The 26,678-nt window shown below is 40.4% G+C and overlaps 1 protein-coding gene across 8 annotated transcripts in view; it reads right to left on the bottom strand.

Moving 5' to 3' along the window:
• The window catches only part of CLASP1 (cytoplasmic linker associated protein 1), a 170,962-nt gene that overhangs the window by 15,454 nt on the left and 128,830 nt on the right, over positions 1–26,678 (bottom strand). For 6 of the 8 annotated variants that reach the window (XM_059820074.1, XM_059820075.1, XM_059820070.1 and 3 more), the window contains 6 exons: positions 16,285–16,428; positions 15,002–15,108; positions 5,952–6,102; positions 4,621–4,867; positions 3,758–3,948; positions 1,925–2,053 (listed from right to left, as the gene is read on the bottom strand). In XM_059820074.1, the coding sequence (XP_059676057.1) occupies positions 1,925–2,053; positions 3,758–3,948; positions 4,621–4,867; positions 5,952–6,102; positions 15,002–15,108; positions 16,285–16,428 (969 nt within the window). Of the gene's footprint in view, positions 1–1,924; positions 2,054–3,757; positions 3,949–4,620; positions 4,868–5,951; positions 6,103–9,823; positions 9,941–15,001; positions 15,109–16,284; positions 16,429–26,678 lie in introns of all 8 variants that reach the window. The other 2 variants (XM_059820066.1, XM_059820067.1) reach the window with 1 other exon arrangement.

Here is a 26,678-nt window from a genome sequence, read left to right as displayed (position 1 = left end):
TTTGAGAGCCCCATTTACACAGGGATCAGAAGAAACATGTATATAGAATGACAAATCCAGCACCAGTGCCACCACGTAATACAGATGCACACACAACTGTTTAGCAACAGATAGCAAAATAGGAATATACCTGCAGCATCCTGCTATGACAGCTGTCACCCAAAGGTCTCACTGCAGCAGTTGCAAATATGATTTTTTTAATTATAAAGATGCTATGCAAAAGCATGCCTTTGATTTACAATGGTACGCACAGCACAGCAGCTACTTGCTGATAGCAACACAGCTCAGAATCATTCTTCTATAAAGAAGTGCCAGAACTCACATCTCTTCATTCCTGGCTTGAGCTTTGCTTTCTCTGTAGCAAAGACTTATTCGTCTCTGCTTTTCCTCAGGAGGCACCTCATGCAAGTCCTGAAGAACCTTTCCATACTGCAAGCATGAAGAACACAGTGTGGGGAGTACAGAGGCATAAAGTGTCATGTTTTCAACATTGTGCTTGATTTCTATAAAACCCACCAGTCCCATGAGGGCAGTGAGTTCTGAGGGGCGTTGAAAACAATACCAGAGACAATATGGCAAGTTCTGCTAGAAATAGCAGTTTTGAAGGACTCTCAGAAAAAAAAAAAATACAAAGGGCACTGAGTCAAGGTGAGCTGAGAAGTATGCAACCAGGAAAACTTGCCAATAAAAGGCACTCCTTCAGAACACAATGTTTTGTCTCACTGCTTTATCAGGAAATCAATTTACAACTGCTTCGTATTACTCTGAACTGAAAATGACAGGAGTGCAAAGGCTCTAAATCAAGGAGAGGAAGGTAGGCAGAGTACAGCAGTCCAGATTCACTAAAGGATTAAACATTTTCTACTTTTGCATTTTAGAGAAATTCAGCCTGTTAGTTTCTTTCCCTGAGGGTGGTTTTTGTTTTGTTGTTTTGATTTTTAAACAGTACAGTTTCTGCTACACACAGCTAACAACCTTCTGCCAGTTATGCAATGCTCTGGAGCAGTCTGATCTATACAGTGATCTTTTTCATGGCCAAAGCTCTCTAGACAGAGATGCCTAAAATTGCTATTTAGGACAAGCCTGCTGCAGAGAAGAGTAAGTGTCTTAGATTTCAAAGCAAGGACTTTGGTTACAAAGCCATCACAGACATATAGAGAAATTCATGTGGCACTTTCCAAGGCTTAGTTCAAACTTGCAACATGCACAAGGTAGATTAAAGATCCAGCTTGGAAGTCAATCTACAAAGACTGACTTTAAATGTAATTTGAATTGATCTACTTCAAATGTTATGATCATGTCCCTTTATTTTTGTTTTAGTCCAGAAGAATACTTTCAGTTTTACATACAAGTTCACTCACAAAAGGGAAATGCAGTTCACCCTTCCCTTTGCTTCTTCCTCTGCCCCAGCTTCTTTTCAGCAGTATGGCCTCTTTGTCCATTTTCTCCTGTTACTCACCAGTTCCCAGTTCTCCATTGTGGCCCAATTTCACCATTCGGTTTTCACACACAATTCTGCTTGAATATGGGCTTTGTGTTCTCCAGTACATTTCCTATCCTTATTCATACAGATGGAGAGAGCACAGCGCCCACAATGTGCTCTGCAAAATGATTAAACATGCACTTTTCTACTACAGGGTCTCAACCTCTCCCAGAATGAGCAAGGAAATCCTGGGAAGTTGATAAACAGTGCCCTACAATTCCAGATAGCTCCAAATCCACTTAAACAGCTCTGTCAGTCTCAACTCTTTCTCCCTGCTTCAGCACATAAAAATCCTGTCTCTTCATACTTGGGAGACTTAATATCAATTTGTTCTACTGTCAAGATGGGTCAACGTGTTTGCCTGTTAAATCTCACTGTTCCTATATTTCTTCAGCAGGTCCATACTGCTTTCCCAGCCGCAACACTGGAAGGCTCACTCACCTCCTTGTGGGAATCCTTATGTGCTTCCAGTGTTTTCATGATGGTCAACTCCGCATAGTTCTTAAACCTTGCCGGCTGGTTCCGTAAGATCTCTCTCAGGACTCGCAGCGCCAGGGCTCTTATTGAATGCTGTGTCAAGAGAAATCCACATTAGAAAAAGTCACCTCTCAAACCCATAGTTTGAAGTAAATTCTCATGGCTCCCTACACCAACAGAAATCTTATATCGCTCTACCAGCTCCAATGGAGTGAGCAGTGTAATCAATAACTAAAATTCAGAATTGGTCTCCTTGCTTGCTTTTGCACAAAAATTCACATAAAATGACCGTTGTCACAGATACAAGAATCAGCATGACTCTACTTTGTTAAATTCCACGCTCTTTTGGCAAAGTAGTACAAATTTGTACCCAAAGCAGCATGTCTGCATTACATAAATTTACAAAGAAGCTCCGATTATATTTGTTTTGCCCTTCCTCTTTTGCTTAACTTTGCGGATATCAAACTGGGCTCCATCCATGCCACAAAGCTGTTTCTCATGTACTAATGCAGTAAAATCAACTCTCTTCCTGTAACTCCTATGGAAATTACTTTCAAGAACAGTCAGTCATTGTAGTCAACACTGACCTATGTGTTAATCCTTTACATCAAAAGATCATTAGCAGGAGGGATTTATAATACCTGCTTCAATTTCATAACTGTTACATTAAGTTTTTGGCCTGTGGCCACTCCAAATAGATTCCATCATTTCAGCAGAGGAATACTTACTTTACTCTACAGTCAGCCTTTAAAGCATGTCCTTCGCTATTCATCTGCAAAATTCATGCAGTAGCACAATTCACATGTACTTAAAGCCACCATATCTTCCGATACATGTGTGAGGATGCTATGATTAAACATGTAGGACTAGAGCAGCTCATGCTTATACTACAAACACAACAACTGGGAAAACGCCAGCCACCTACACTGCTTCATAATTAAAATTTCTGAGAGCGCGCCATATACTTTACAAGGAGTATAAGAAATACAATGGATTTGAATCAGATGAAACAACAAAAAAGAGAACTGTGAGTGCTTTGAAGCCTAAATTCAGCGTACATTCAGATGGAGCATGGCTCTGATGTGAAGGCGCAGCAGGGTGCTGAGCCTTTACCAAATATCATTGTGCTGCAAGCTGAACAAATAGCCTCAAGTGGAGAAAGTAAAAGTCTAGCCTGTAAATTATCACTTTGATCATCTATCAAATATAAAGCTGTGATGATAACACAGCTTTTTTTTTTTTTAACACTTCAAAACAAGATCCCCTATAAAAGCAGTTTGTTCTTGATGACATTTTTGCAAGAGACAGAGTCCTATCCCATGAGCTCTAATAGCCTGGATCTTTAAACCACACAGAGCGAAAAAAGAAAAAAAAATTAAAAAGCCTATTGTAGGGTGCATTTAGACTCCTTTTTCTGGGGAATGGGTACGATATAGTTAAAAGCTTGTAACTTCATCTTAACTTGCAAGAGAACGACTTTTCAAATCCTGATAATTTTTGTACAAGATTAGAAGATAACTTGTTTTCTGATTCTAGTTCAAGTTCTTAGTTATTTGTTACTAACACTCCGAAGGGAAGGGGAAAAACTGGGACACTTTAGAGTAGCTTAAAATTCATCATTGAACACACTGAAAACTAAAGCAGAGTCGTCAACTTTCAAAAGAAAAAACAAGCAGTGCAGCATCACTGATGAGATGCCGTACAAACGCAGCAGGTTTCATTTAAACTAGTGTGGAGGAACTATCAACCTAGATGAAGCAATGTACAGGAGAGTTAAGACAAAAATCTGCATCTCACATCTTTGTCTCCAAGCGTTTCCAGCAGCAAGAGCAGAATGGTTTTGAAATGTTCCTCCCAAACTCCGAGATTATCTTCCCTTGTGATCTTTAGCAGTTCCAGGAGAGCTCCTTTCCGCTCCTCCACCCGCTCGTTGTGGTTGGAGAGCTCTTTCAGAAGATCAGCCACCAAATCTGAATGGTCAATGGGTACTTCTAGGACAAATGGCAGCAAATCATTTGGGGGAATGAGGAAAAAAAGATCAAAGATGCCAAGATTACTAACCATCTACGGAACAAAGCGCACATAACAAGGCCCCCCTCACCCCCACCCCCACTGCATCAAATTCCAGGTGGCCCAAGTCAAGCAGGCAAAAGAATCCGACTAACCCACAATTTCACCTGAGTTCATAACACAGCTCGTGAATCTGCACATGGCTTCTAATGAACCAGGAAGAGGTGACAATTGAATTTCATCCAGTTTCAATAATTACTTCTACAAGATGAGAACTGCCGCAGTTTTTCCCAGACACACACACCCAAAACCAGCGATCACATGTATGACCTTTAGATCAAAGTACAGTGATTCATCAGTGTACTGCAAAAGAATAAAGCTAAGGTGTAGCATCACTTAAATGAAGTGAAACGCTCAGTAACAACGAGCTACTGAGTGAGATGTTTCAGTCATAAAGATCGGAAGGTCTCCAAAATAGTGTCCCTACAGATGCTTAAGGGACTAGTTTGAGGGAAACTCCAGGCAAACAAAAGTTAAAACTGCAGTATAACATTTCTCTCAATAGCCACAAGATCAGGTTCTGCTGGTACACAAATATACCAGAAACAGAGTAAGCTGTCTGCAGTTTTATGAGATACACTGATACAAACCATCCCGAAGCTGATCCATGTCATCATCGAACACTGCTTCCTTTAGGGCAGTCTTGTCATAAGTGTTAATTGTGTCGGCATAAGGATAGGGGTTATATTCTCGAGCACGTGGCCCAGAAAAGGCACGGGGAGGCTGGGTGTTAAGTAGGGAGGTTTTGTTATCTAGAGCCATCCTTCCGCCTTCCACAATGTCACTACTTCCACGGACATCACCGGTAGGCACAGCGAGGCCACCATCTCGAGACACCTGGGGGATCAGACAGAAAAAGACATGAGACTACTCAAATTCTGTGGAAGCTATAGCTTTTTTGGAGTTCACCCACCAACAGGAAGAGGCACAGAATCATTTACACATACATAAAGCTTGAGCATTAGATTAATTTAGATTACCACCTCTTTCCCTTATATAACTACAACTGTTCCAAAAATCTCATTATCATAGGGCAAAAAACTATGCTAACATTCCTAAACCTAAGTTAATATTGCTAAAACTGCACAAGCTGGCAAAGATCATAAGCTCTGGAACAGGACCAATTTGCTAAGAAAGGGAAAGGAAGCAAAAGCAACATCCTCCTCATGAAACTTCACAACCCACTAACAGAGGAGACTGGATGATGCTTAGCAAGCTAAGGTGAAATGAACAATAGAAGGGTCCTGAAGAAAAACCTCAGACTGAGAATTTTTAGCTTTGAAGGCTAAATTAATCTACTAACCTAAACTTGTTCATCCAGATAGGAAGCAAAACTGTCATAGAATCATCCAGTATCTCAAGTTGGAAGGGACCCGTAAGGATCATTGTTTAAGATTCCCATAAATTTTTAAGTCCAGGTTTTTAATTAAAACAAATGGCATCTCACATGGTAGATAATTCTGTCATCATTCATGCAGCATAAGGTACCATGTAAGTTGTGCGCTCAAAGTGATACAGGTCTTTCCTGTATATGCAGTAATAAGCCTGTGAGGGAAACCACCCATGCATTTTAAGAACTAACATTTCCCACTACAGACCTGACTACACACACTCCATGAAAAAGCCATCACTGAGCCACGCTGAGCCTGGGAACACTAGCACTGTTTCCTTTGTACGTGAGACTCCCACAGAAACTCAGTGAGCACATTTCACAGGAGGCTGGAGTTCAAAGGGAGCAGGGACTACAGTAGTGGGACCCCATAATTTACATGTAAGAAGTTAGCAACCAATAAGCAGAAGACACTTTGCAAGAATACAGAAGGAATAAGTGGATTTTGTACACTAACAATCCAAAGCCAGGTTGAAACACAATGTTTAAAAATTTCACCTATCTGGGGACATTAATCAGTTGAACACTTACAATGTCACAGTCTTTCTTTCCATCACGTTTGATTGGCTCATTCAGGTCCTCTTGACTACGGAAACTAAATTTTTCAATTGCTTCTGTGACTCCACGAAGAGAGCTGTAGATTTCATCAGAATTTAGGTTCTCCGTGTCATAATCCAGCATACTAAAGACCAAACATATATGAAATGTTACGTATGAAATTGGAATCCACTTTTGACTTAACAAAAACAATGCCAAGTCAAAGACAGATGATTTGGTGAACCCTTTCTAACAGTGACTTGTAACAAAACATGGATGGAGTCAAAGCAGACTTTGGGTCTGAGGCTCCCCTCAAACAGGGCTAAATCTAGGAGAAGCTCCACTGCAATCAGTGGTGTTACATTGCTGTAAGCGAGGGGAAATCAGGTCTGCTGTTTGTTACATTCCACAGTGGTAAGTCTGCTAGCTTCTGTAAATGAAAAAAAAAAAACCTATCCCCAGCATGGTAATGGCATTATTTAAAAAGGAAAATACAGAAAGTCAGTCACTATGAGAACTCAAAGGGTTGTGACAGTTGCTGGAAATGAAATCAATGAAATGGAAGTTTCATAATATATCAAATATATGCTGTCGATGGATTCAAATGTGACCAATTTAAATGGAAAGGAAAAATGTATCTTGACGTAAACCTTAGTCTAACATGTCCCATTTCCATTTATAGAATAGTAAAACCGAAACCACTTGCACAATGTCCTGATAAAAGATGCATTTCAGTATTGAGCCTAAGTTTCTATCACTCAGATCTGATGCTTTCTTGCAGTCTGTTTCCCAGAAATTCCTCAGCAGCATAAAGCCACACAAGTTCTGGGATTCCTTGAGGAGTTATCCAAAATTAAGTTCCATGAAAAAATGCCTGGCATGCAAGGGCAGATGATATGAAAAGATGTGGCTGAGAAGCTCCTACAAGCTTGGAGAAAATGAAAAGGCATTATTGGCAGGGCTTTGCTCTATCTAGGAGAAGTAGTTGAGTTTGCATGACAATCAGTTTTCCAAGAGAGATTTAACGAAGCGACCCAGTAACTGAGAACAATTTCTCTGGGGGAGTCTCGGATCTTAGTAGAGCCAGAAGCAAATAAACCAAAAGAATTTGAGACATTTACATCAAGTTGTTTGTCAATAAATGGCAAGAAGTGGCTCCCTACAGGGGTGAATTACTATTTCTTAACAGTTGGGGAAAGATGACAGGATGGGCTTGGAGGAGGACATCTGAACAAAGAGCTGTGTTTCTTTTCCACAAAAGAAAGATTCCCGGGGCGGGGAGGGGGGGAACGGGACACGGGACAAGGACCAAACCAAACCAAAAATCTCTTCTGAATCCTGGCTACACAGCTATTATGTTCAATAGAACTAGAAGTAGGATGTTAAATATCTAGAACTGCTACTTTTTTTTCTGGGAAAAAAATCAGGAACTTCAGACAGAGGATAAGATTGGTGTTGCCTGATTCCTTTGGGATTAACATAGGGAAAATAGCCATAATCCCTGGCTCCCAATCAACACGCTCACTCTACGAGCACACAAGCATCAGCACCATGTATTCTGGCGAAGAAACCAAAGAACAACTCCCCAACTTTAAACAGTGTCTGCCAGGCCAGGAAGAAAGAGAAACCACTAAAAGAACAGACCAAGACTAGGAAACAAAAGCTGTTTATAAACCTACAGAAATATTTAGGGCTTTTCAGACAGCTGAATGACACTAAGGCACTGTGATGGCTTTCCAGACAAAAGTAAAGGCAGTTCTTAGATTCTTTATAAGTATCAGGCAGGGATAGACAATCTTTATTTCATATGAACTCGAAAATACTAATTTTGAGCTCAAGCACATTTAATTCATAGATCTTAAGAGGTTCTTCATACAATATTTAAGTCAGCAATGAAACCGCCATTTGAGAAGGTATACATGTGACTGTACCCGTGTACCTACATCAAGAGATGACATGACTTAAAGGTCACACAGTGAAATCTCTAGCAAAAAAAAAACCAGGAAATAATCACAGATCTACTGACACCAAATCTTCTGCTAAAATCATTGCTTCTTTCCTCAGGGATGAATTTTGCCCTACACTGCTACCAAAGAATAGATCAAAGTACAGACTCTGCAATGCCAAAGGACTAAGGCAATTTCTCAACAAAGAGCCACCAATCTGATGCATTTTTCAAAGCACAAAAACACATTTTAATATAAATCTAAAGAATCCAGTGATTTTGTATGTCAAGAGTAAGCCTGTATAGATCACATTATGGCTGTGTTCTACATGAACGAAAACTCTATGTGTGAACACACATGTCTATTGACAGTATGTGTGCTGGAATACCTCACAGACAACACAATGGGGGAATAAAAAAAAAAAAAAAAAAATGGAACTACACCCACCTTTCAGGGAAAAAAAAGGCACAAAAGGAAAAAAAAATTATGACCCATGCAGAAAACTAGGAGGAAAGTCACAGGATGAATAAGAAGTGAGTAGAGATGAGCAGCGTTTAGGGATGTCACAACATTATTTTCCACCTTCTGCTGCACTAAAACAATGCAGCTCTCTCCAAGTTTATCAAGATACAATTTGGCAGCCTCCCAGTTTGACATGAAATACATTTTATTTCCATAAACTTTTATTAAGTTTCCAATCAAAACTATGTGTAAGTAATCAACAGTTTAGCATCCTCAGGCAGTACACAGTAACCCACTTCCTTGAACTTTCAGGCTCTGGGCTGGAATATGTGTCAAATTATTCCAAACTTTGGTGTCAGCTAATGAAAGGAGAAAAAAAAATTCTCAATTAGTTTATCTCCAAAAATCAACATAGATCTATTCTACAGATATCTTGGTGTCCTAGAAGAGTCGGAACATTGATTTAAAAGTTTTAATTCTGCAGGTATTCATAGAGGTACGGACTATGGGATTTTATTTTCTCTCTCAGACATCAGATTCCCAGATTTTGAGCCCTCAAAGAACAATTTGTTTGTTTTTCTTTCAATAGTTTTTTATTAGGAACTTCTTGCTTCAAGGAAAGACTACATATAGTCCTTCCTCAGGTAACAGGTATATTTAAGTCAAGAGAAACCCCATCTACAGAAAGCCTGTTGTCAGGGCATAAATTTAAAAAATCCAAGGAATTTAAACACAGAGGTCTGACAAATTAAATTTGTATTCAGAAGGGTTTTTTGATTAAAACCAGTATACAGCTTTAGTCCACTATAGTGATTAAAGATCTGTATGCAGATTGGAACAAAATGGGAGGGCACAGGAGGAGGAAGAGATGTCAAAATTAGCGCTCGATAACCTCTAAATCTCGTGGTAAGGACAATTTTAATTTCAATACTGAAAATTTCCAAGATGTTTCACAATCACACTGTGCAAGCAGCTGGTAAAATCATATGCAAGCTTCATCCTCATTGTCCTATGAAGATTCACTACCGCAAATGTGAAATCACTACTGAGCTGTATTTGCCTGTTTGAAAGTACTCATGTGCCGCTTGCACAGCGTAGCCAAGTTGAAAGACCTTGCCCCTGCTATCATAATGCAACCAGTGCCTGCCAAAAGTGCTCAGCAACCGTGTTCTGCGTTGGGAACCAACTGTGAAACGTACACCCATTCAGGAACCTGGCAGGGAGGAAGAGTCTGGAAAAATCCACTTTTTTTTTCCCCACTTGCATGCTGCTTCTTCCTCAAGCGGCGAGCAAGCGGCTGCCTGCCACCTCCACTCTCTGAAGGCTATCATCATCTCTTTTCCACTTCCAACCAAAGCCTCTTCTAATCATTTCCCACATTTGAACAAATCCCACAGTGTGAAAGGTAAATAATACTGTGACACCTCAGACAAGTTGGTTTAACAGGTAGCTTGTTACCTGGGAGAGTAAGAGCGTCTGAAAGTCTTGTGGGAAGGAGCAGTGGGGATGGAGTTAGGCTGAGAAAGGGGAGGGGGGTGCTTCGACAGCCCATCTGCACTCCAACCCCAGAACCGACTGCCGTGATCAGAGGAGAAACGAAAGAGAGAAAAAACAGAGAAAGGAGAAGGAGAAAAAAAGAAACTATAATCTGAGTGGCTTAGTGCTGTCATGCTGCCTTGGAGAGAGAGAAAAAAATTAATAGAAACAAAATTAAACAAGAATACTCCATAGAGCCTCACAAGTCATTGTTTTTGCCTTTATTATTAATTTTGACTTTTATTCCTAAGATAATGATATGGTTCACACAAAAATAGTCCCTGCTTGTACTAACCAGTAAATTTTACAAATGGATATAGCCTCTATAAACAACTCTTAAAACGCTTTAAGTAAACAATCCCTGACCACGCATCTGTATTCCAACTCTAAGCAGGTTATTTGCAAGCAACAGGATTTCCCTGGAAGAACGGAAAGTTGGAGCTGATTTTTTTTATCAGACACACAAAGGCAGCTTGTTAAGTTTGGCTCCTGGTGCCTCTGTAAGAGCCTGCAATCAGTCCCTACACAATCGGCAAACCTGTGCAGGGCTTAAGAGCTGATCCTATTTCACCAGATTCAAACTGATCCCAAATACGCAGCAAGTGAAAGTCAGTCTAGAGTGTAAACTTATCATGCGAGTTGGGGATTTGGCCCAGGTCTCAGGAGACAAACCTGGAAAGACTGGATGAAACCAGCCTCTCAGTCGATTCAGATCTCTCATCGAACTTCCACAAGCCCCTTCTGGTTACTGTTTGATCCTGCGCCTTTGGGTCAAGGCATCCATCCCTGTGCCAATTTGTCTAACCTTTGCTTTTGTCCTGTTCCCTTTATGGCACATGGATTTTCAAAATTATCTTCTAAATGAGAATATAGATGCTTGAGCTGGTGGAGTATTCAGGACACCACTTTGTTTCTATTAAGTATGCTGCCTTGGAAAATCACATTTGTGTATACACAAGTGAAAGATATTGCAAGATCAGAAGTGCCAAACAAGTCAAGAATTGCTCCAGTACGAACAGCAGCAATCCCAGTTGAAAACACTTCTGAAGAGTGGTGTCAAGAAATTCACTTGTTAACCAGCAATCAAAAAATATAGCTATTACATGCAACTATTATGGAAATACACCCAGACTGCTGATCAGAAGTCTCACAGCTCAGGTCTCACCTACCTGCAAATGGGCCACCAAACAATGCAGGCTTGTCCTTATCGTATAAGGCGGGTGGCTTATTTTAATTCTTTTTCCATGCCCTGCCTTGCTCAACTTGATACTGAAACTGTCATATTTTATTTTTCATGGCATTTTCTATTGTCAGTGAAAAAACAAGCACGTAAACTTACTTAGCCAAATAAATTGTTAACCTTTTATTTTGATGCATTTCCTCTAGAGATCTTTGAAGGACTAAATTTGTTGGGTTTTTTTAATAATTGGAACTATGCATAGGTTTCTGGGCTACTAAAAAAGGCAAAAACAGTAGGGCAAACCTATTTGACATTCCTTCAGAATTCCAGGTGAAAATTCACAGCCTGAATGCAACATTTGAGTTTACAGAAGTGCATTTGCCAGTCAGAACGGTATTCTTACATAGGAGGACTTCACAACTTAGTGTTTTCCTTCTTGTCATACTACATCATTTACTAAATCTCAGAAGATTTTCTCTGTCAAACACAAACTCAAGCAATTCATCTGAGCTTTGCCCAAGAAACATTCTTTACTCTCAGTCACAAGTCTGGGTTTTTTCCTATTATTTTCAGTCTTCCCAAGTGCAATCCCCTGCTTTTATTCTTCAGAAAACACCTCTTTCCTCCATAACTCCTCTCCCCAAAAACTAAAACTGTCAAGACAAAAAAAGCAGGTACAAATGCAGAACTCACTCACAGATGCAGTGGGTATGTTCAAGTGATCATGAAGCAGAACTGGATGGAGCAAACGAAAGCAGGAGAAGGAAGGACTCTGCCCAAGGCCCTGAAAGCACCTTCTGAAGACACTAACCATCAGGGGATACTTAAGCAAATGTTATCATCTGGATAGGCAAATTAGTTGTTTGCATCAGCAAAGTCCAGTTCAACCAAAACACTCAAAATCTATCCAGAGACCTCAGATGCATATACACACAAATACACACGCACAAAAAATAAAAGATCAATCACCTGGAATTCGGTTGTGAAGGCAATAATATGGAGAAGTAATGTGACCTAAGAGTAATGGCATACATACATACTATAGAAAGTCAGCATCAAGGAAGCCTTGCTGATTAATACTGAGGATACTGTCCACAAACCATTAGTAATATGGGAGAGCAGCTATGCTTAGCAGCATTTTTATATTCCTACAGGACCCAAACTGTCCTTTATACACATATTCCAGCCCCAAAAACGTATCTGTCTCTAGATACGACTCCTCCAATCTGTGCATCAAGAAAAAATTCAAAGGAAAGTAAAATCTTCAAAACCCAAAGCTGGCATTAAGAACTGGACATAATCCTTCAACTGACTGCACTCAGGCTGCCTGTACAAGACATAGGCATGGACAAGGTAAGCAGGGCCCACACATGGAGCACCCCAGGAAGCAATGGGCAAACACAATCTTGGTACAACCCTTTGGCAATGGGTCCCATAAAAACGTAATGCCAAGGCTAGTTTCAGAGGAGAGCTACACAGAGAAACTGTGGGAATCTTTATCCTTTTACACTGCTATCAGAATGACTCGGGTGTGCTCATTTTCCAAGTTTGTAGAGAGAAAATAGAGAGAAAAGTGACATTTTACACCACTGATGAATAGCAAATTACAAGCATTTGTAATGGAAACGTGACACAGAAGCATCTATACCAACAACTGCAATACTGCAGAGTACCCTACTTCCCGTAATCTGTTAGCACATCTTTCAAAGCCTTTTTTCTGAAAGAAGGACGACCACGTGTACTCTTCAGAAGCAGAGCTAAATTATCTCTTGTTCTGTAAGTCAGGACCATGCTCAAACTGTGCTACAGGAGACATTTTCAAGAAGGATGCAGTCCAGCAGAGCATCAGAAGCTACTGCCACTGATTTGCAGCACTTGCCACCGCCTTTTCTGCAAATGGTAAAAATCCGCAGCTACTGTTACTACTCAGAGGTCACTCACCAAAAAAAGTAGAACTTCTCCCCTGAATATTTTAAAGGGCTTTTACAGCAGCTTCCACCTTCACCTATCATTGAAGAGTAACTTTTACACATTGCTCTTGAATAATTAAATCCAGCAAGGAAGCAGGACACACTTCTTGAAAAAGACACCTACATTTTTGGATCAACATCTCCAAAAACTCCACAGAAAACTGAAGGAAGAATTGTTTTCCAAAGGAAATTCCTGGACCACTGCACCAGTGGCAGTTTTAGTTTTGACAACTTAATGGCAGAATGCTCTGGAATTACATGCCCAATCTAACTATTCCTTGAGAACCTATCACATGGGAAGAAAAACTGCAGTTCCTAAACCCCGAATGCTAGAAAACAGCAGCAACAACAAAGTATGAAATGTATGCTGAATGCTTTAATCAGTATTTTGAGATGTGCATCCTGCCATCAAGAGGTGAGAAAAATGCAAAGAAAAACTGAAAAGCAGTGAATGAAGTGGCAAAACACAGTTGTGTCCCAATGACAAAACTCAAAAAGCATGGTAAAAGGTCGTGGATTTATAAAATAGGTGCCACATGCAAACATGGCCAGCAAAGCCACAATGTAACCACAGAGAGACATATCTCATTTTATAATTTCCCATGACAGAAATCAGCAGGGCGACAATGCTCAAATAGTCAAAAAGGAAGCAACATAGTTGGAACCATTCCCCTGAAACTCTACCACTTAATTTCTTAATGAAACTTTTGTTGAAAAAACTCAAAATAGGACACTCGACCTTGGCTTGCAACCTCTCAGTCTAGTTTTGGATTACAGTAGATTTAGGGGTCAAAAATGTATTAGATATCCAAAATTTTCTCGGGAAACCCCATGAGCTCCTCACATGCTGCTGGCATTAGCATAACTACTCATTAAAGGCTAAAAGCTTGTGTTTTTCCTGACACATGGGAACTCACAAGTCTAAGCGTCCCTCCAGATGGGGTCTAGCAAGTCACAGCAGGGCTGATCTACAGATTCCAGTGTAAATTACTATACTGGACTACGACCTGCAGTCCTCACCCAACATACTTCCTTCTGTCTCTTCTGTGACAAAGGGAAGTGACCTCCCATGGAGAGGCAGGGCAGGCAGACAAAAGCAGCAGCTTTTAAGCTTTTCCAGCATGAAGCAAAGCTTGTCCAGGTAACAAACAAATACTTTCCTCCAATATTTCTATGGTCCCAGAGCATACTGTTTAAATTCCTATCTTCTCTGCTCTAAGTTTTTATGATGTGAAACACATATATTCCCAATATCCAAGAGTCCATGTTTGCTCAATAAAAGGTTTTGGAGTTGACCAATATATTCTAGGGTAGCATCTGCAGCTTCAGCCAAACACCTGGTTGCAACAGACCTGCTGCCCAAATGATCAGGGCACTATTCTGCTGGTGAGCAGCCAGGAGGGTGATTTGAGAGGTATTCAGCATTGAAACACAGTCACCACCTCTGCTTGTTCTGCATCCTCACAAAGCTTAAGAGGGCAACAGGAGATTCAGTACTTCTCTCAGCAGCACAAGCACTGTACTACAGTCAGATGAATTACTGATCACAAGGGCACACCTAAACAATAGGCACAATCTGAAACCCTTGAGCTGAAAGTCATCATATACTTTGTGATACTTGCAACGTCAACAAGACCTCATTTCTAATGCTGCCATTTAATACTACCTTTATTGAACCCAAAAATGTGATTCTGGAGAAGGCCTAGTTATGAAAGAAAATTAATATTATAAGAAAAGACATTAAGATTACACAAATAATATGAGCACTGGAACACTGAAATCAATCGCCAAAAATGTGTTATCATATTCAAACCCTGTTTCTTTGGAGCAATCTACTGTAAACTTTTGGTCTTGTTTTTGCTTTCAAAGTGAGTCATATTCCGCAAATGCACACTCAATGTTGAAATCCTTTAATATTTTACAAGTGGTTTAATTAGCCTGCCACATTACCTTGGAGACAGTCCACCATGGGAACAGTTGGTAGGTGAAGTTAAGGGGCTGGTTCTGCTGCTGGAGTGCCGGGAAGGAGTCCGACCAAGGGTATTGCTGGGGGAACCCTGGCACAGAAGCAGGAAGACAGGGATTAGCAATGTGTTGCAATGCACAGGCAGGAGTACACAACAACAACAGGTCCAAATATTGCCTTTGTTTGCGCTAGACAAGCTTAGTGCAGTTTTGGTTCTGGCTCTTGACCTAAAAATCTGCAGCCATTGTTCATGTAGTCTTTAATATGTTCTTGAAGCTACTGCTCTGAGGATAAAAAAGCACATGTGCACTTTTCTACAATCTACAGAACCTGCAATTTTAACTATGCAACACATACAGCCTGCAAATATTGCCAGAGAAATGGTTTATCAAGCCACCACGTTACCCAGCTTTCTCAGATACTATTTTCCAGGCTCCAAAGTATGCAAATCATTTAGCAATTTAATTACACAGCTACTTTCCACATTGTCTAAAGCATTCTGATTCTGCTTGTTATGAGCATAAGTAAGCAATCTAACTTATTTTTCTGCTGGCCTGCACAATCATTTATACCACAGGAAAATGAGTAGAAATTGCTCCAAATTATGAGTCTCTTCACACAAGGTCAAAGGTACTAGAGAATCCAGTCCATTTGCCTGGAAGCCTAATGCTACAGTTCTAGCTTACGCAAAGGTCTACTTGTCCCTATGGAAGTGCAAAAATACAAGGGTTCCAATTTCAGCAAGTTTCACAAGATTTCTACATAAAAAAGGCAAAAAATACCTTAATCCTTGCTGCTCCTTCCCCCCCTTGCTGGGGGGAAAAGACATTTAGATCTACTAACATATTCCTTCAGAGAAACAAAAATATTTACGAGCTTCATGTAAAACCAAAACATAAGGTAATAAGTGTAGACTGAGGAGACCTTGTAGGTCACAAAGATCCTGAAAGCTTCTTAGTAGACAATATCTGTTATTAAACTGCTTTCAATAGTAGTGGTAAGCCCAGAAAAATCTGCGGTATCAGGATCTCTGTTTTAGCCAAAAGGTCATGTTTTAATCTGTACTGGTTATGACTATATTAAATTTTAAAATAACCGAGTTTTTTCTTTTAATGACCCCTATAAAAGCAACAAACAGAAGCCTCTATCGCCATATTGCTTCAAGACAACAGCTACAGATAATTCATGCTACTGAACATCTGCAATGGCTTATCAATGAGCTGCTGTCTTTGGGGCTCTGCTGTTCGCAAGGGCAAGGGCCTCTCACCACACTGGTGTTACTGGAGTTCTTGAGGTGGTTGTGCAGAAGCTTGGTAGCACCATCCTGGAATGTTTTTGGCAAGGCACCAAGTAACATGGTAAACTCAGGAGTGTTCAATTCAAAGAGAGAAATCAGGACTATTTGTGCTGCCTGCAAAGAAGAAGAAAGAAAAGAGCATCAGTTTTTATTCTTTGAAAAGAGTATGCATTCTGTTGGTAATGATCCTTACGGTAAACAATGTGTATTTCATTCAAAAAGAAGATTCCCGTGCTAGACAATTTTTTTATATACTCCTTTTGATGTGTCATAAGGAATTGCTAACCACTACAGTTAACTTTTGAGTTCTTAGATCTTACAATATACTTTCGCATTTATATCATTAACTTCTCAGATGTTAAGTGTACAGCTATTCACAGCTAGTGAGAAAATCTTGCCATCGTCCTGTCCAGCACATATTTCAATTGAACAAGTTACTGCAAAAATTTACAGGAAACAAATAAAAACAGAAGCACAAATAAGTATGAAGAATCTAGGACTGCAATTTGTCATTCCCATGCTTTCTATTTTAAGTGCAAATGGGACTAGTTCTCTTCCCACCCAACCTCTTCTCTTCCTAAGCCTCTGACAAATTTGTTTCATCAGATAGACAATCCCTGCTTCTGTTTTCCCACCTCTCCTTGCAAGTCTCACCACTGAGGCTGTTTCAGCAACAGAAGACTCCATGTCAAGTGGAAGATCTACTGGAATGGTGAGAACCACTTTTCTCTCATCCATGGACAGGCTAAATTTAGGGAATCCGGTGGGGTTTATTAAGTGAAACCAGGGTACCACTCAAACAACTGAGAATTTTACCATTAATTTCACTGGACAGGGTTTGCCCTATCTGCCTGGAAGCACAGCTGCCAGAACAGGATCTCCACTAACTCCATTAGCAAACACTGCATACCCTGAACTAAGACAACGGAATCAAGTGGGAATGGAAGCAGAATAAATCACAGAGTGCAGATCTGCAAGAGTAATTAACATCACATGTTCCTAACTAGACTTCCCCAGCAGCATACAACCCATGTAGATTGCACCCATTCTGGGTTTTTTTGTCCCTGACTTTGCCTTGAAAATATACAGAAATATAAAAATTGATTGAAAGAACAATAAAAATGAAGCAATGATGAAGGACCTCTGATGGTCTGCAGCACCACCTTCTCCAACGGGGGTGTAGCCATTGACACATCAACCTCCAGAATACATATCTGGATACAAAGCAGTAGCTTAGGCTCACAAAGCAAGAAGCAAAGCTACACATGCTCTTACTTCAGAAGAGCATACATACAGGCTTAGGAAGAGCAAACGCTTATGTCCAACCCTTTTGGGAACTTGCTAAAACTTCCTAAAAATGAAAAATAACTTTAAAGAGGGTAAAAATATAACTCACTGCTGTGGCAATAACTGTACATTCATTGTTCTCATCAATTCAAAGAAGGAGTTTTTATTAAGTAATGTGTTTGTAAAGTTGCAGTAATTAAGTGTATCTGCAGTTCCCTGTGAAGTGGAATCCTCTAGCAGATGATGAGCTTGGGTACACAAAAACCCTTTCATAGTGAGGGGGAATCAAAGTACCTCATTGTTTCAGTGTACAAATTGCAATTCAAGCTATACTGTTCCTTCTGTTCATCAGGCCCAATTTGCAGTAACACAGCTTTGTATATGAAAACATTTTCCATCCATGAAAGTTCAGTAACGTCCTTTTCATATGGCCAAAGAAACTGAGGCACACAACACTCAAAGGGCTTCCAAGGACTGCAGTAAACAGCAGGTCTTCAGACTCTTCATTCCAGATGGATCATGCTGCCTCCTGCCAAAACTCTCACTGACTTGAACAGAAACACAGCATGTCTTTATTCACTCCACACTAAAGATCTAAGGATGAAAGAAGTGGGGAGATAATGTTCCCCGTGGCTTTCTTAACTCCATACTCTACCCTCCTCTGACCTGAAGCTTTGGGCAACTCTGCCATGAAGCCTGCCTGGTATCCAACAAGGACGTGCATTTCTGTCCATTTTGATCCAAGAACTTTTAAGTTTTCACCAGCATAGTATTTTCTGTAATAAAAATATTACTGCAAACAAGAGATCTCAGAATAACAATCAGCATGTTGAACTGAATGCAAAGTGACAAGTCATGCCAAAGTACATTCCCATTTTGAATGGCATGCATATTCCAGATGGTTAGGAAGTGGACATGCAGATCTTTGTGTCAGGACAAGCAGATCTCATATTCATTGAGATTAAAAAAAACAAATAAACAGGAAAATTGATCAACAAGGTTTCCCAGGTTCAGAGATTGCTCAGACTAGAATATCTGGAGATATCAACTGCTAAGTCAGGAGCTGCCCAAGATACAGTCAGGCGGGAAAGGATTTAAGATACCTTTGTCTCATATATCTCCCAAGGTCATCTTCAGAGACCTCCTAAGTAAACAGAGCAAAACAGGCGCAAGAGCACACGCACTCTACAATGTGACATTCTGGAGGTACCTTTCTTGTGTGCCAGAGAGGTCTAAGATGCATCTCTCAGATCTGAGCAAAACCTTCACCAAAGCTCCACCAGGGACTTTGTGATCCTGTGGCTTCACTTTGGATCAGAGAGTTGTCTAATTGGTACAGTTTAACCCTGACACAATACTGATAGCACAGACATTGTGCTACAGGAGTATCTGAGGAAAGTTTCAGCTCCCAGGAGTCACTTCAATTTTGTTCCTTTTTTTTTGTTTTGGCTTTAATGAAAACAGGACTGTGTCCACCCTCCCTCTTTGCACAAAATACAGCTTGTTTTTAGGAGTGTCTGCCAGTATTCTGTGTACACAGTGTTCTTCAGTAGCTTTGCTGTTGCCTGCAAATAGGTCACTAGGCTTTGAATGGAGCACTGAACAGTCACTCACAATGCTTACAATCTTATGCGGCCTGAAAGAAAGCAGACCTATAGTCTACGCTTTTTGAAATAAAGCCAAGTACTACTACAGCCTGGGAGTGGTGCTCCAGTAAAGTTCTCAAGAGCAACACTGGAGCTACGTGGGTTAACCTTGGCTGTGTTCTTTTTAAACAGTCCCCAGCCATCCGACTGTACTTATAGGTGTACTTCAGGCAAAAGCCATTATTTGAAAGTTCAGCCATGATTTCCTACTTAAGATTTAACATACAAAGGTCTTGGTCCCCGCTACCATAAAATCAAGAACACTGTTACCACTGACCTCAAATGTTGAAAGGTCCATGCTAGCTTGAAATCACATTTATAACATGCTTCAAGTTTCACTCTTGCAATACTTCCCAGTTCTAATACAGTTAATTTTATTGCAGAAATGAAGAGCATCAGGAGCCGCATTTCTACACTTGTCTAATAGTTAGATCTGGACACACTTGATAATCCTCTAAGTTTCATTCATCTGGCATACATTTATCTAGTCAAATGACATCTTTTACAGATGCTTTGAAGAGTTTTAAATCTGTGGGTTTTTAGCTTGTGACAAACCAGAGGACATCTTCATAATCTCAGAATCACTGGTCATTTCTGAAAGTCTTGGCCCTTGTTTCATTAAGTTACTGAAGGTGTAGTTGAATTTAAAACAAGCAATAAAAAACCTTATTTCTGTACACAATGTACAAACATTCTCCATGCAACACTTGCGCTTGATGATATATAGTTTGAAGAAAGAGTAGTATCAGAATTTTCCCTTGCCTTTGTGTCCCTGTACCATTAATGTGGAACACTAATCCATCTCCTTTCAGTGACATATAACGTAGACCCTACAGATTATCTAATCTTAATGAAGCAGTTCTCTGCTGGCTTGAGCTGGAGAAACTCCAGTGACTTCAGAGCCTGACTATGCTAGTGAGGGGGTCTGGCTCCACGTCAGGTTCTTGAATCATTTGCAAAGGATCACTTATGTAACTTCATTATTTTCCTTATAACAATGCAGTGAGGGATCAGGTTCCACAAGCCGGTAGCAGCTCTCAAAATTTCACACTTAGGTCAATGCAATTCATGCTGTCCAACAGTGTCAGCTGCTAAAGGGACACAAATGCTTTAACAACTTTTGGTTTTTTGTTTTCACCTAGACAGTGGGTGTTGGCCAGATTTATCAAAATCTGTAACCTCTGCAACTTGGCTGAATTATAATAAAGTCTCTTTGAAATGGTTTGGGCTCATTAAGCGAAAAGATCAAGGCTAACTGGAAAAATCCATTGATTTTAGAGAGGAAATGTGGTCAGTGACCTAAGCTTAATTCAAGTACCTTATGATTGCTGCTGCCGGTGGTCCAATAGACCAAGTAGAATAAGCAGCTAGTATCTATATGCATATGAGCTATATGAAAGCAGTTTTCAAGTTACTCAAAGTTCTGTTGGCGATGGGCTCAGAACACTGTCAGCCCCATAAAAGGGGAGGACCTCATACCCTGATTGTTTATGAGGGACTACAACAACAGAGTTAACAGAAAAGCACACCAAAGCCAAAAATTACTTCAGACACGCTTGTTTCAGGCTCCAAGTCAAGGACTCTTTACACAGCTAGACAGTTGAGTTGAGACTGCAAACACAATTAGCGTGATTAGTGCACACGGCTTTTAGTCTACCTGTTTACATTTCTCTTCCAAGTTTCCTTCACCGGGCCCTGAGGAAGCTGTAGTTGTCCTAGCTGGCAAATCCTCACCCACCCAACTATGCATCGTCTGGGTTTGACAAACAGGAAAGTTGATATTATTTAGAGAAAGCATAGATTTCAACTAAATCATCTGAACAGTAGACATGCTGTCTTTTTGCAGGAGAGTTTTAAACAGTTTCTTGCTTGATTTCAAGCAACAAAAAGCATTAATATTTGATTTAACCAGAAGAGCATTCCTTTCAGCAGAGGGCAGCACTGGCTCAAAATTAAATTCAGCCATAACTCAGGCTTACAGATCATCCCTTAGTTCTCCTATAAGGCTCTGCTTTGGCAACCTCCTGATGGCTTCCATAACCACTTGAAAACCTCTGCTGAGGTACAGAGCCTAGGCAATGCTGCCCTGAGATGGCACTTATATCTGGCCAGCCAGGAGTAGGGGAATAGGTGCTTGCATCTGCCTGCACCTATCCTTGCGGACACCTCTAAGTTCAGAGGAAGAAGCAGTTAAGAACTTGCAAACTCCTGACTCCAGTCTTGGCATCAGTCTGATAGACCAACACTGTCTACAAATGCCTTTTATCATGTGATCAGTCTGGGAAAGATCCACACTAACATCTACTCACTTTTGACAAGTATAGTCATACTCTGTATGCATCATTCATTTCACTATCCAGTCTAAGGCAAATGTGGTTTTAATAACTTAAGGTACAGTGGAGCAGAGAAGCTTGCTCTCTCATGTCACTTTGAATCATACTAAGCTGCAGATCAAATATAGATGCACTGAGACTGAGAGGCAACAGTGACACATTATGCAGTTTGTATTAGCACACATTGGCATAGGGCAATGCTTCGATTCTCCGATGAGCGTAGCTGATGTTAAATGAGTTAATTCACATCTACTGAGAGTGTTTGCAGGCTCTAAACAAGTGTTATTTCAGTGTACTTTCCAGCAGACAATTAAAGTGTTAGCTGGCACTAAGCTAACAAACTATCTACCAAACCAAACCTCCTGCTTGTTCCTTTTTCAGGTCTAGAATCAGATGAGTATGGAAAACCACATTACTGATATGATAATATGAAGCACAGTGGCTTCATCTGTTCATACAAAATCCAAGCATGTTAGCTTGAGCTCAAGTTTTTAAACACACAGTTTTCCCAAAAGACTTCTAATAGAATATGCTGTTTACATCCACATCCTGAAAAGGAAGAATTTGTTTAACAGATTTAAATACAGAGTTCATGTACACATCAAATCCACATTGCTATTGTGTTTTATACAGCACACACTTAACATATCATGAAAGGCTTTTACAAGTCATGGATGGTTGCATTACATGTGTCAAAGGCATCTCAAGCAAGTGCCAGCAAAAACTATACAGCACTGAATCATCACATTTGGGTTACTGTTCTATAATGGATTACAACTCCTTATGCATGCTGTTTTGTGACTTGGGCACAAAGACCGTGGCAAAAACGTTCATTACTTCTGGAGAGCCAGACGTTACCCCAGATGTCAAGCTGATGAAGGCTACTCTGAGTAACTTTGCTCCTTACAAAATAGCATTTGTTGCAAAAAACAGGTTTCAGGACCAGAAACAAAGGTTACATTTCATTAACAGCTCAGAAACTTTTATTATAAACCTGGCATGATTTAAGTCTGAATTCTGAGGGGGAAGTTCCCACATATAAGCTAAGAAAGAAGAAAAGCTACTGAAGTAGGATGGGCAATAAAAACACACACTTTAATCTGCACAGAGCTCAGAAATGCTAGAATAAGTATGGCAGACTTCTTCATCACAGTGCAGAGAAAACAGCCTATGAGCCTATTTATTGGACAGCTCTACAACGCACCGTGTAAATATCACCTCTAATTTTGACTCTCAAAATAGATACATCACCTATATCTGGGGAGGGGGGGTGGATGGGGGGTGTTTATGTAAATGGCATGTAGACACAAACATATTATGCACAAACACATAAGCATGAGTATACATATTCTGTGAAGCAGTTTCTTCTGATCTCATATTATCATGCACTAGCTCTTACTGTTTCAAGCAAAGGGAGAAAATGTGCTTTCAACTTGAAGGATAATAGAAAGCTGTATAAAGCAAAGAAATTAATTTTAAGGAAACCGACCCCAGCACCATGTTTCCCCAGCATGATGATGATTTTCTGGCCACTAATGTTGGGGAAAGCCATTTTCCTTACACTGCGTACACTAAAAACATTTGGGCTCTCATAGCTCTCTAGCATCAAATTCAAAACAAACAGAAAATGACAGCTACTATTTTGGAAATACAGCTAGGACAGAGACTCTTTTTGTTCTAATAGCATTAAATCAAGTAAACACTGAAGTCCACCAAGTGCCATTTTTGATGTATTACATTATTTTTCCTAACACTGAGTATGTCTAAATGCCTGAAAGGAGCTCCCCTCTGCGCATTTAGGCTGAGTTTGCCTTCTTTAGGAATATCCTTTGGCTAAAAGGCTGACCTCAGCAGTAGGGACATAGTCCTATTTAAGACTCTAAAGGGCTGAAATGAAATCCTAAGGCTTGCTTCTCTGGTAACTTGGCTCTTCACGAAGTCGTCCACGAGATGCACAAATCTGGTGTAGGAATCTTGTAAGAGTGCTAGAGAAACCTCCAACCCAGAAAGGCAAGGGTCTGCGACTGGGGAATATTAAAACAATTTGCCATTCAAAAGCATTTCTGCAAACCTCCTCTTTGCCACTGCCACTGTAACAGGCCATGACCAACAGTGTTTATTGCTCAACACCAGTAAAGATGAAGGAAGCCATTTCAGCTCACTAAGAGTCTTTGGGAGTGCTTTTACAGTGAAGCTTCTGTCCCAGAGTTGCTCAAATCAGCACGGAAAATTAAAGCTCCAGGAGAGATTCTGGAGGTCTCATGGCATCACATTGCCAAAGAGCCCAGTTTCATTTCCTTAGCAGTGTTTGCTTTCCTGTCTATCACTGGTCCTCCTACAGACATCACAGCAATATTTTATCCAAACTTGCTCTGGGCTTTATTGATAGATAGGATTTCTTTATCCAAGTGAAAACATCAATATTTCTCAAGAAATGACATCTAGGACTACTAGTTAAAGAAGTAAATACATCTTCGTTGCCAGTTTGAGCATATGAAGAACTTGTTGACCTGCAGCTTTCTCTCCGAAATCTTTCTCATTTTCTGGTACAATTCAGAGACAGTTTCTCAATCAGTTTTAGGAAAAAATCTGATCCCAAACTTGTTCTCTTTGGACAACTCTAGACTTCATCTGCAAACCAGTGGTGACAATCCAAGGAGGAGCCTACCCCTAGGTAGTCTGAAGGGTACTTGATCTTCATACAAATCACAGTAACACAAGCACTCTCCTGGGCTTTTTGATTCATTGCAATCGTTCTAGCTTCTTACCAAGTCCCATCCACTCTCTGTATTCAAAGGCAGCTTGGCCAAACTCAGTAACGAGCGGGACAGTTGAAAGAGTAAGTTTTCCCAGTTACATAAGTGGAAGGCAGAACATGATATACATGTGACACGAGGCTGCCCATAACATGTAAAAATGCATTCAGACTTGTAAAATAAAACTACTGTAGGAATGTTTCATCAACAGAGAAGCCAAGCAGGATATCTGGCACAAAGGAAAAAATTCTTCTTCCCTGAGATTAGTAGTCCAAATTACGATCAGGCAATATAGGTCTTGAAATTTATCATTAAGACCAGAGCTTGGTTGATTAACAAGACAGTGGGCAATGTCACCAGCCCTTCACCTCGGAAGGCCTTATTCCCCTTCAGCCTGTACAAGCTCCTCCTAAATGCTAAGATCCTGTGTGCCCTCACAGACGACTCCACCCCCTCAAATGCTGAGCACTCATGTTTAATAAAAGTTTCCATTCACCTGAGTCTTGGACATGAGGCTTTTCTAGGCTTTGGCCAGAGTCAAATCAGAAGCCTCATTTTTATTTCCATTCTCAAACTGATGGCTCTTTTCCAAGATCAAAGTATTTTCTTATGCAGAGCCCAAGCCTGTCATCCAAATTCAATAAGCACTTTACCTACATAAGGATTGCACAGTAACTTTACTGGCAATATTAGTGATAACATGGTGAAGTTACTGACTTAATGTCCTCAGACCAGTCATCGTAGTATTTGCATTGCCATTTTGTATTACTTCTCTCTGTGGTAATTAGCTGGCTTTTGTAAAATGATTTCATCAAATCTTAAACATTTTCCAGAGAAAAATCACAATTAACGCCCTGTTACAGAGAAGAATAAACCAAGGCAGAGGAAAGTCAAGTGCATCACACAAGGTTAGATGCTAGCACAACCAAAATCAGAGGTCAGTTATCTGAAGTCCTGATCTGTGCCCTGCCCGGTGATATGTTCTGCTTGGGGAAAAAAGCAGCAAGCAGCTGTATGTGCAGAAATTACCAACAGGTGCTCTCCTTGCACTGGAACCACATCCTATCCAGGTCTCCCTGCAATGCTGCATGACCTCTTCCTACCCAATGACTTTTGTTCAGGACGGAGGACAAATATCTTTCACCTTTATTCTAGCAGGAAGTAAATCCTAACTTGAATGCACAGTAAACACCCATAAGTATTAACAATCTTTAAAACAAGACAAATATTTACCTGTAACACACTGCAAATCACCTTATTTTAAACATAAAGCTTGACAATAATTTTTACTGTACATAGTTCATGGCTACTATCAACACGTTAAACAGTTTCTGCCCTGAGAGGGAATCAACTTTTTGTCAATGACACTCTAATATCAACTGTATGTTCCTCAAAGTACATCATGTTCTTCCTGTGATAACAGATTATGTTTAGCTACAGATACCGTTCCATACAAGAACATAAACTGTTTTATGCACAGCAGCATTTCCTTTCACTAAGTTTCTTCCTGATCTCACTAGCTATAAAACATGATCTGCAGTTCAAGTGAGGTGTCAGACGGTGAAGTGTGCTCATTGAGTGTGCTCAATCAGTCACAAGAATATGCTAAGTTTATTAATAAAGCTGTATCATTCAGTTTGAAAAAGGTTCTTGGACTAAATACCACTTTTTGTTCTATTTTTCTCCCACGCCTTAACACTACGGGGCTGGGACCTCCGTGACCATCACCCATAGTGAATAGCAATAATGGACAGGTGATCACTAATAAAAGGATAAACCCACTATTGACTGAAAACATCATCCATTTCTTGAACAGACCCCTGGATTGCTACCACAAGATCACATCTGCATAACTAATTGCCATGTGCACACAGCAGCTACATGCTTTCCCCACTGATAGAGGTCATTTATATACTTCACCACCAACATGAGCAAGCTTGTTTTACCTGCATCTGCTCAAAGGCAAAATCCAGACAGAACAGCATGGCCATCACACACACAGATGCTACTTGCATTAAGGTAGCGTTCAGTAACTGAAATCTGGGCGAGAGCCACGCTGGCTGCGGGACTACATTTCTTGGGGAAAAGAGTCCCTGCCTCTGCAAGCAGTTGAGCACTGGCATTGCGGTGCCTCCAAGTCAGCCGCAGTAGTGTAAATGCACTGGACTATGCCAGCCAAGAGTCCTCAGTATCAAAAACAAAATTTGCTCTTGTCAGCTTGCAGGAGCAAAGTGGATTGCACTGGTGGTCTCAAATCCAGATTCTATTAAAAAACTACCTTATTTTACATGCCTCTTGTAGTACTTTGATCATTTGAAGACCGAATTGTTTCTTCTCCCTCT

Source organism: Gavia stellata, chromosome 8, assembly GCF_030936135.1.
Source record: "Gavia stellata isolate bGavSte3 chromosome 8, bGavSte3.hap2, whole genome shotgun sequence".
In the NCBI taxonomy this organism is placed as follows: Eukaryota; Metazoa; Chordata; class Aves; order Gaviiformes; family Gaviidae; genus Gavia; species Gavia stellata.
This window is presented reverse-complemented; position numbering and strand designations above follow the sequence as displayed.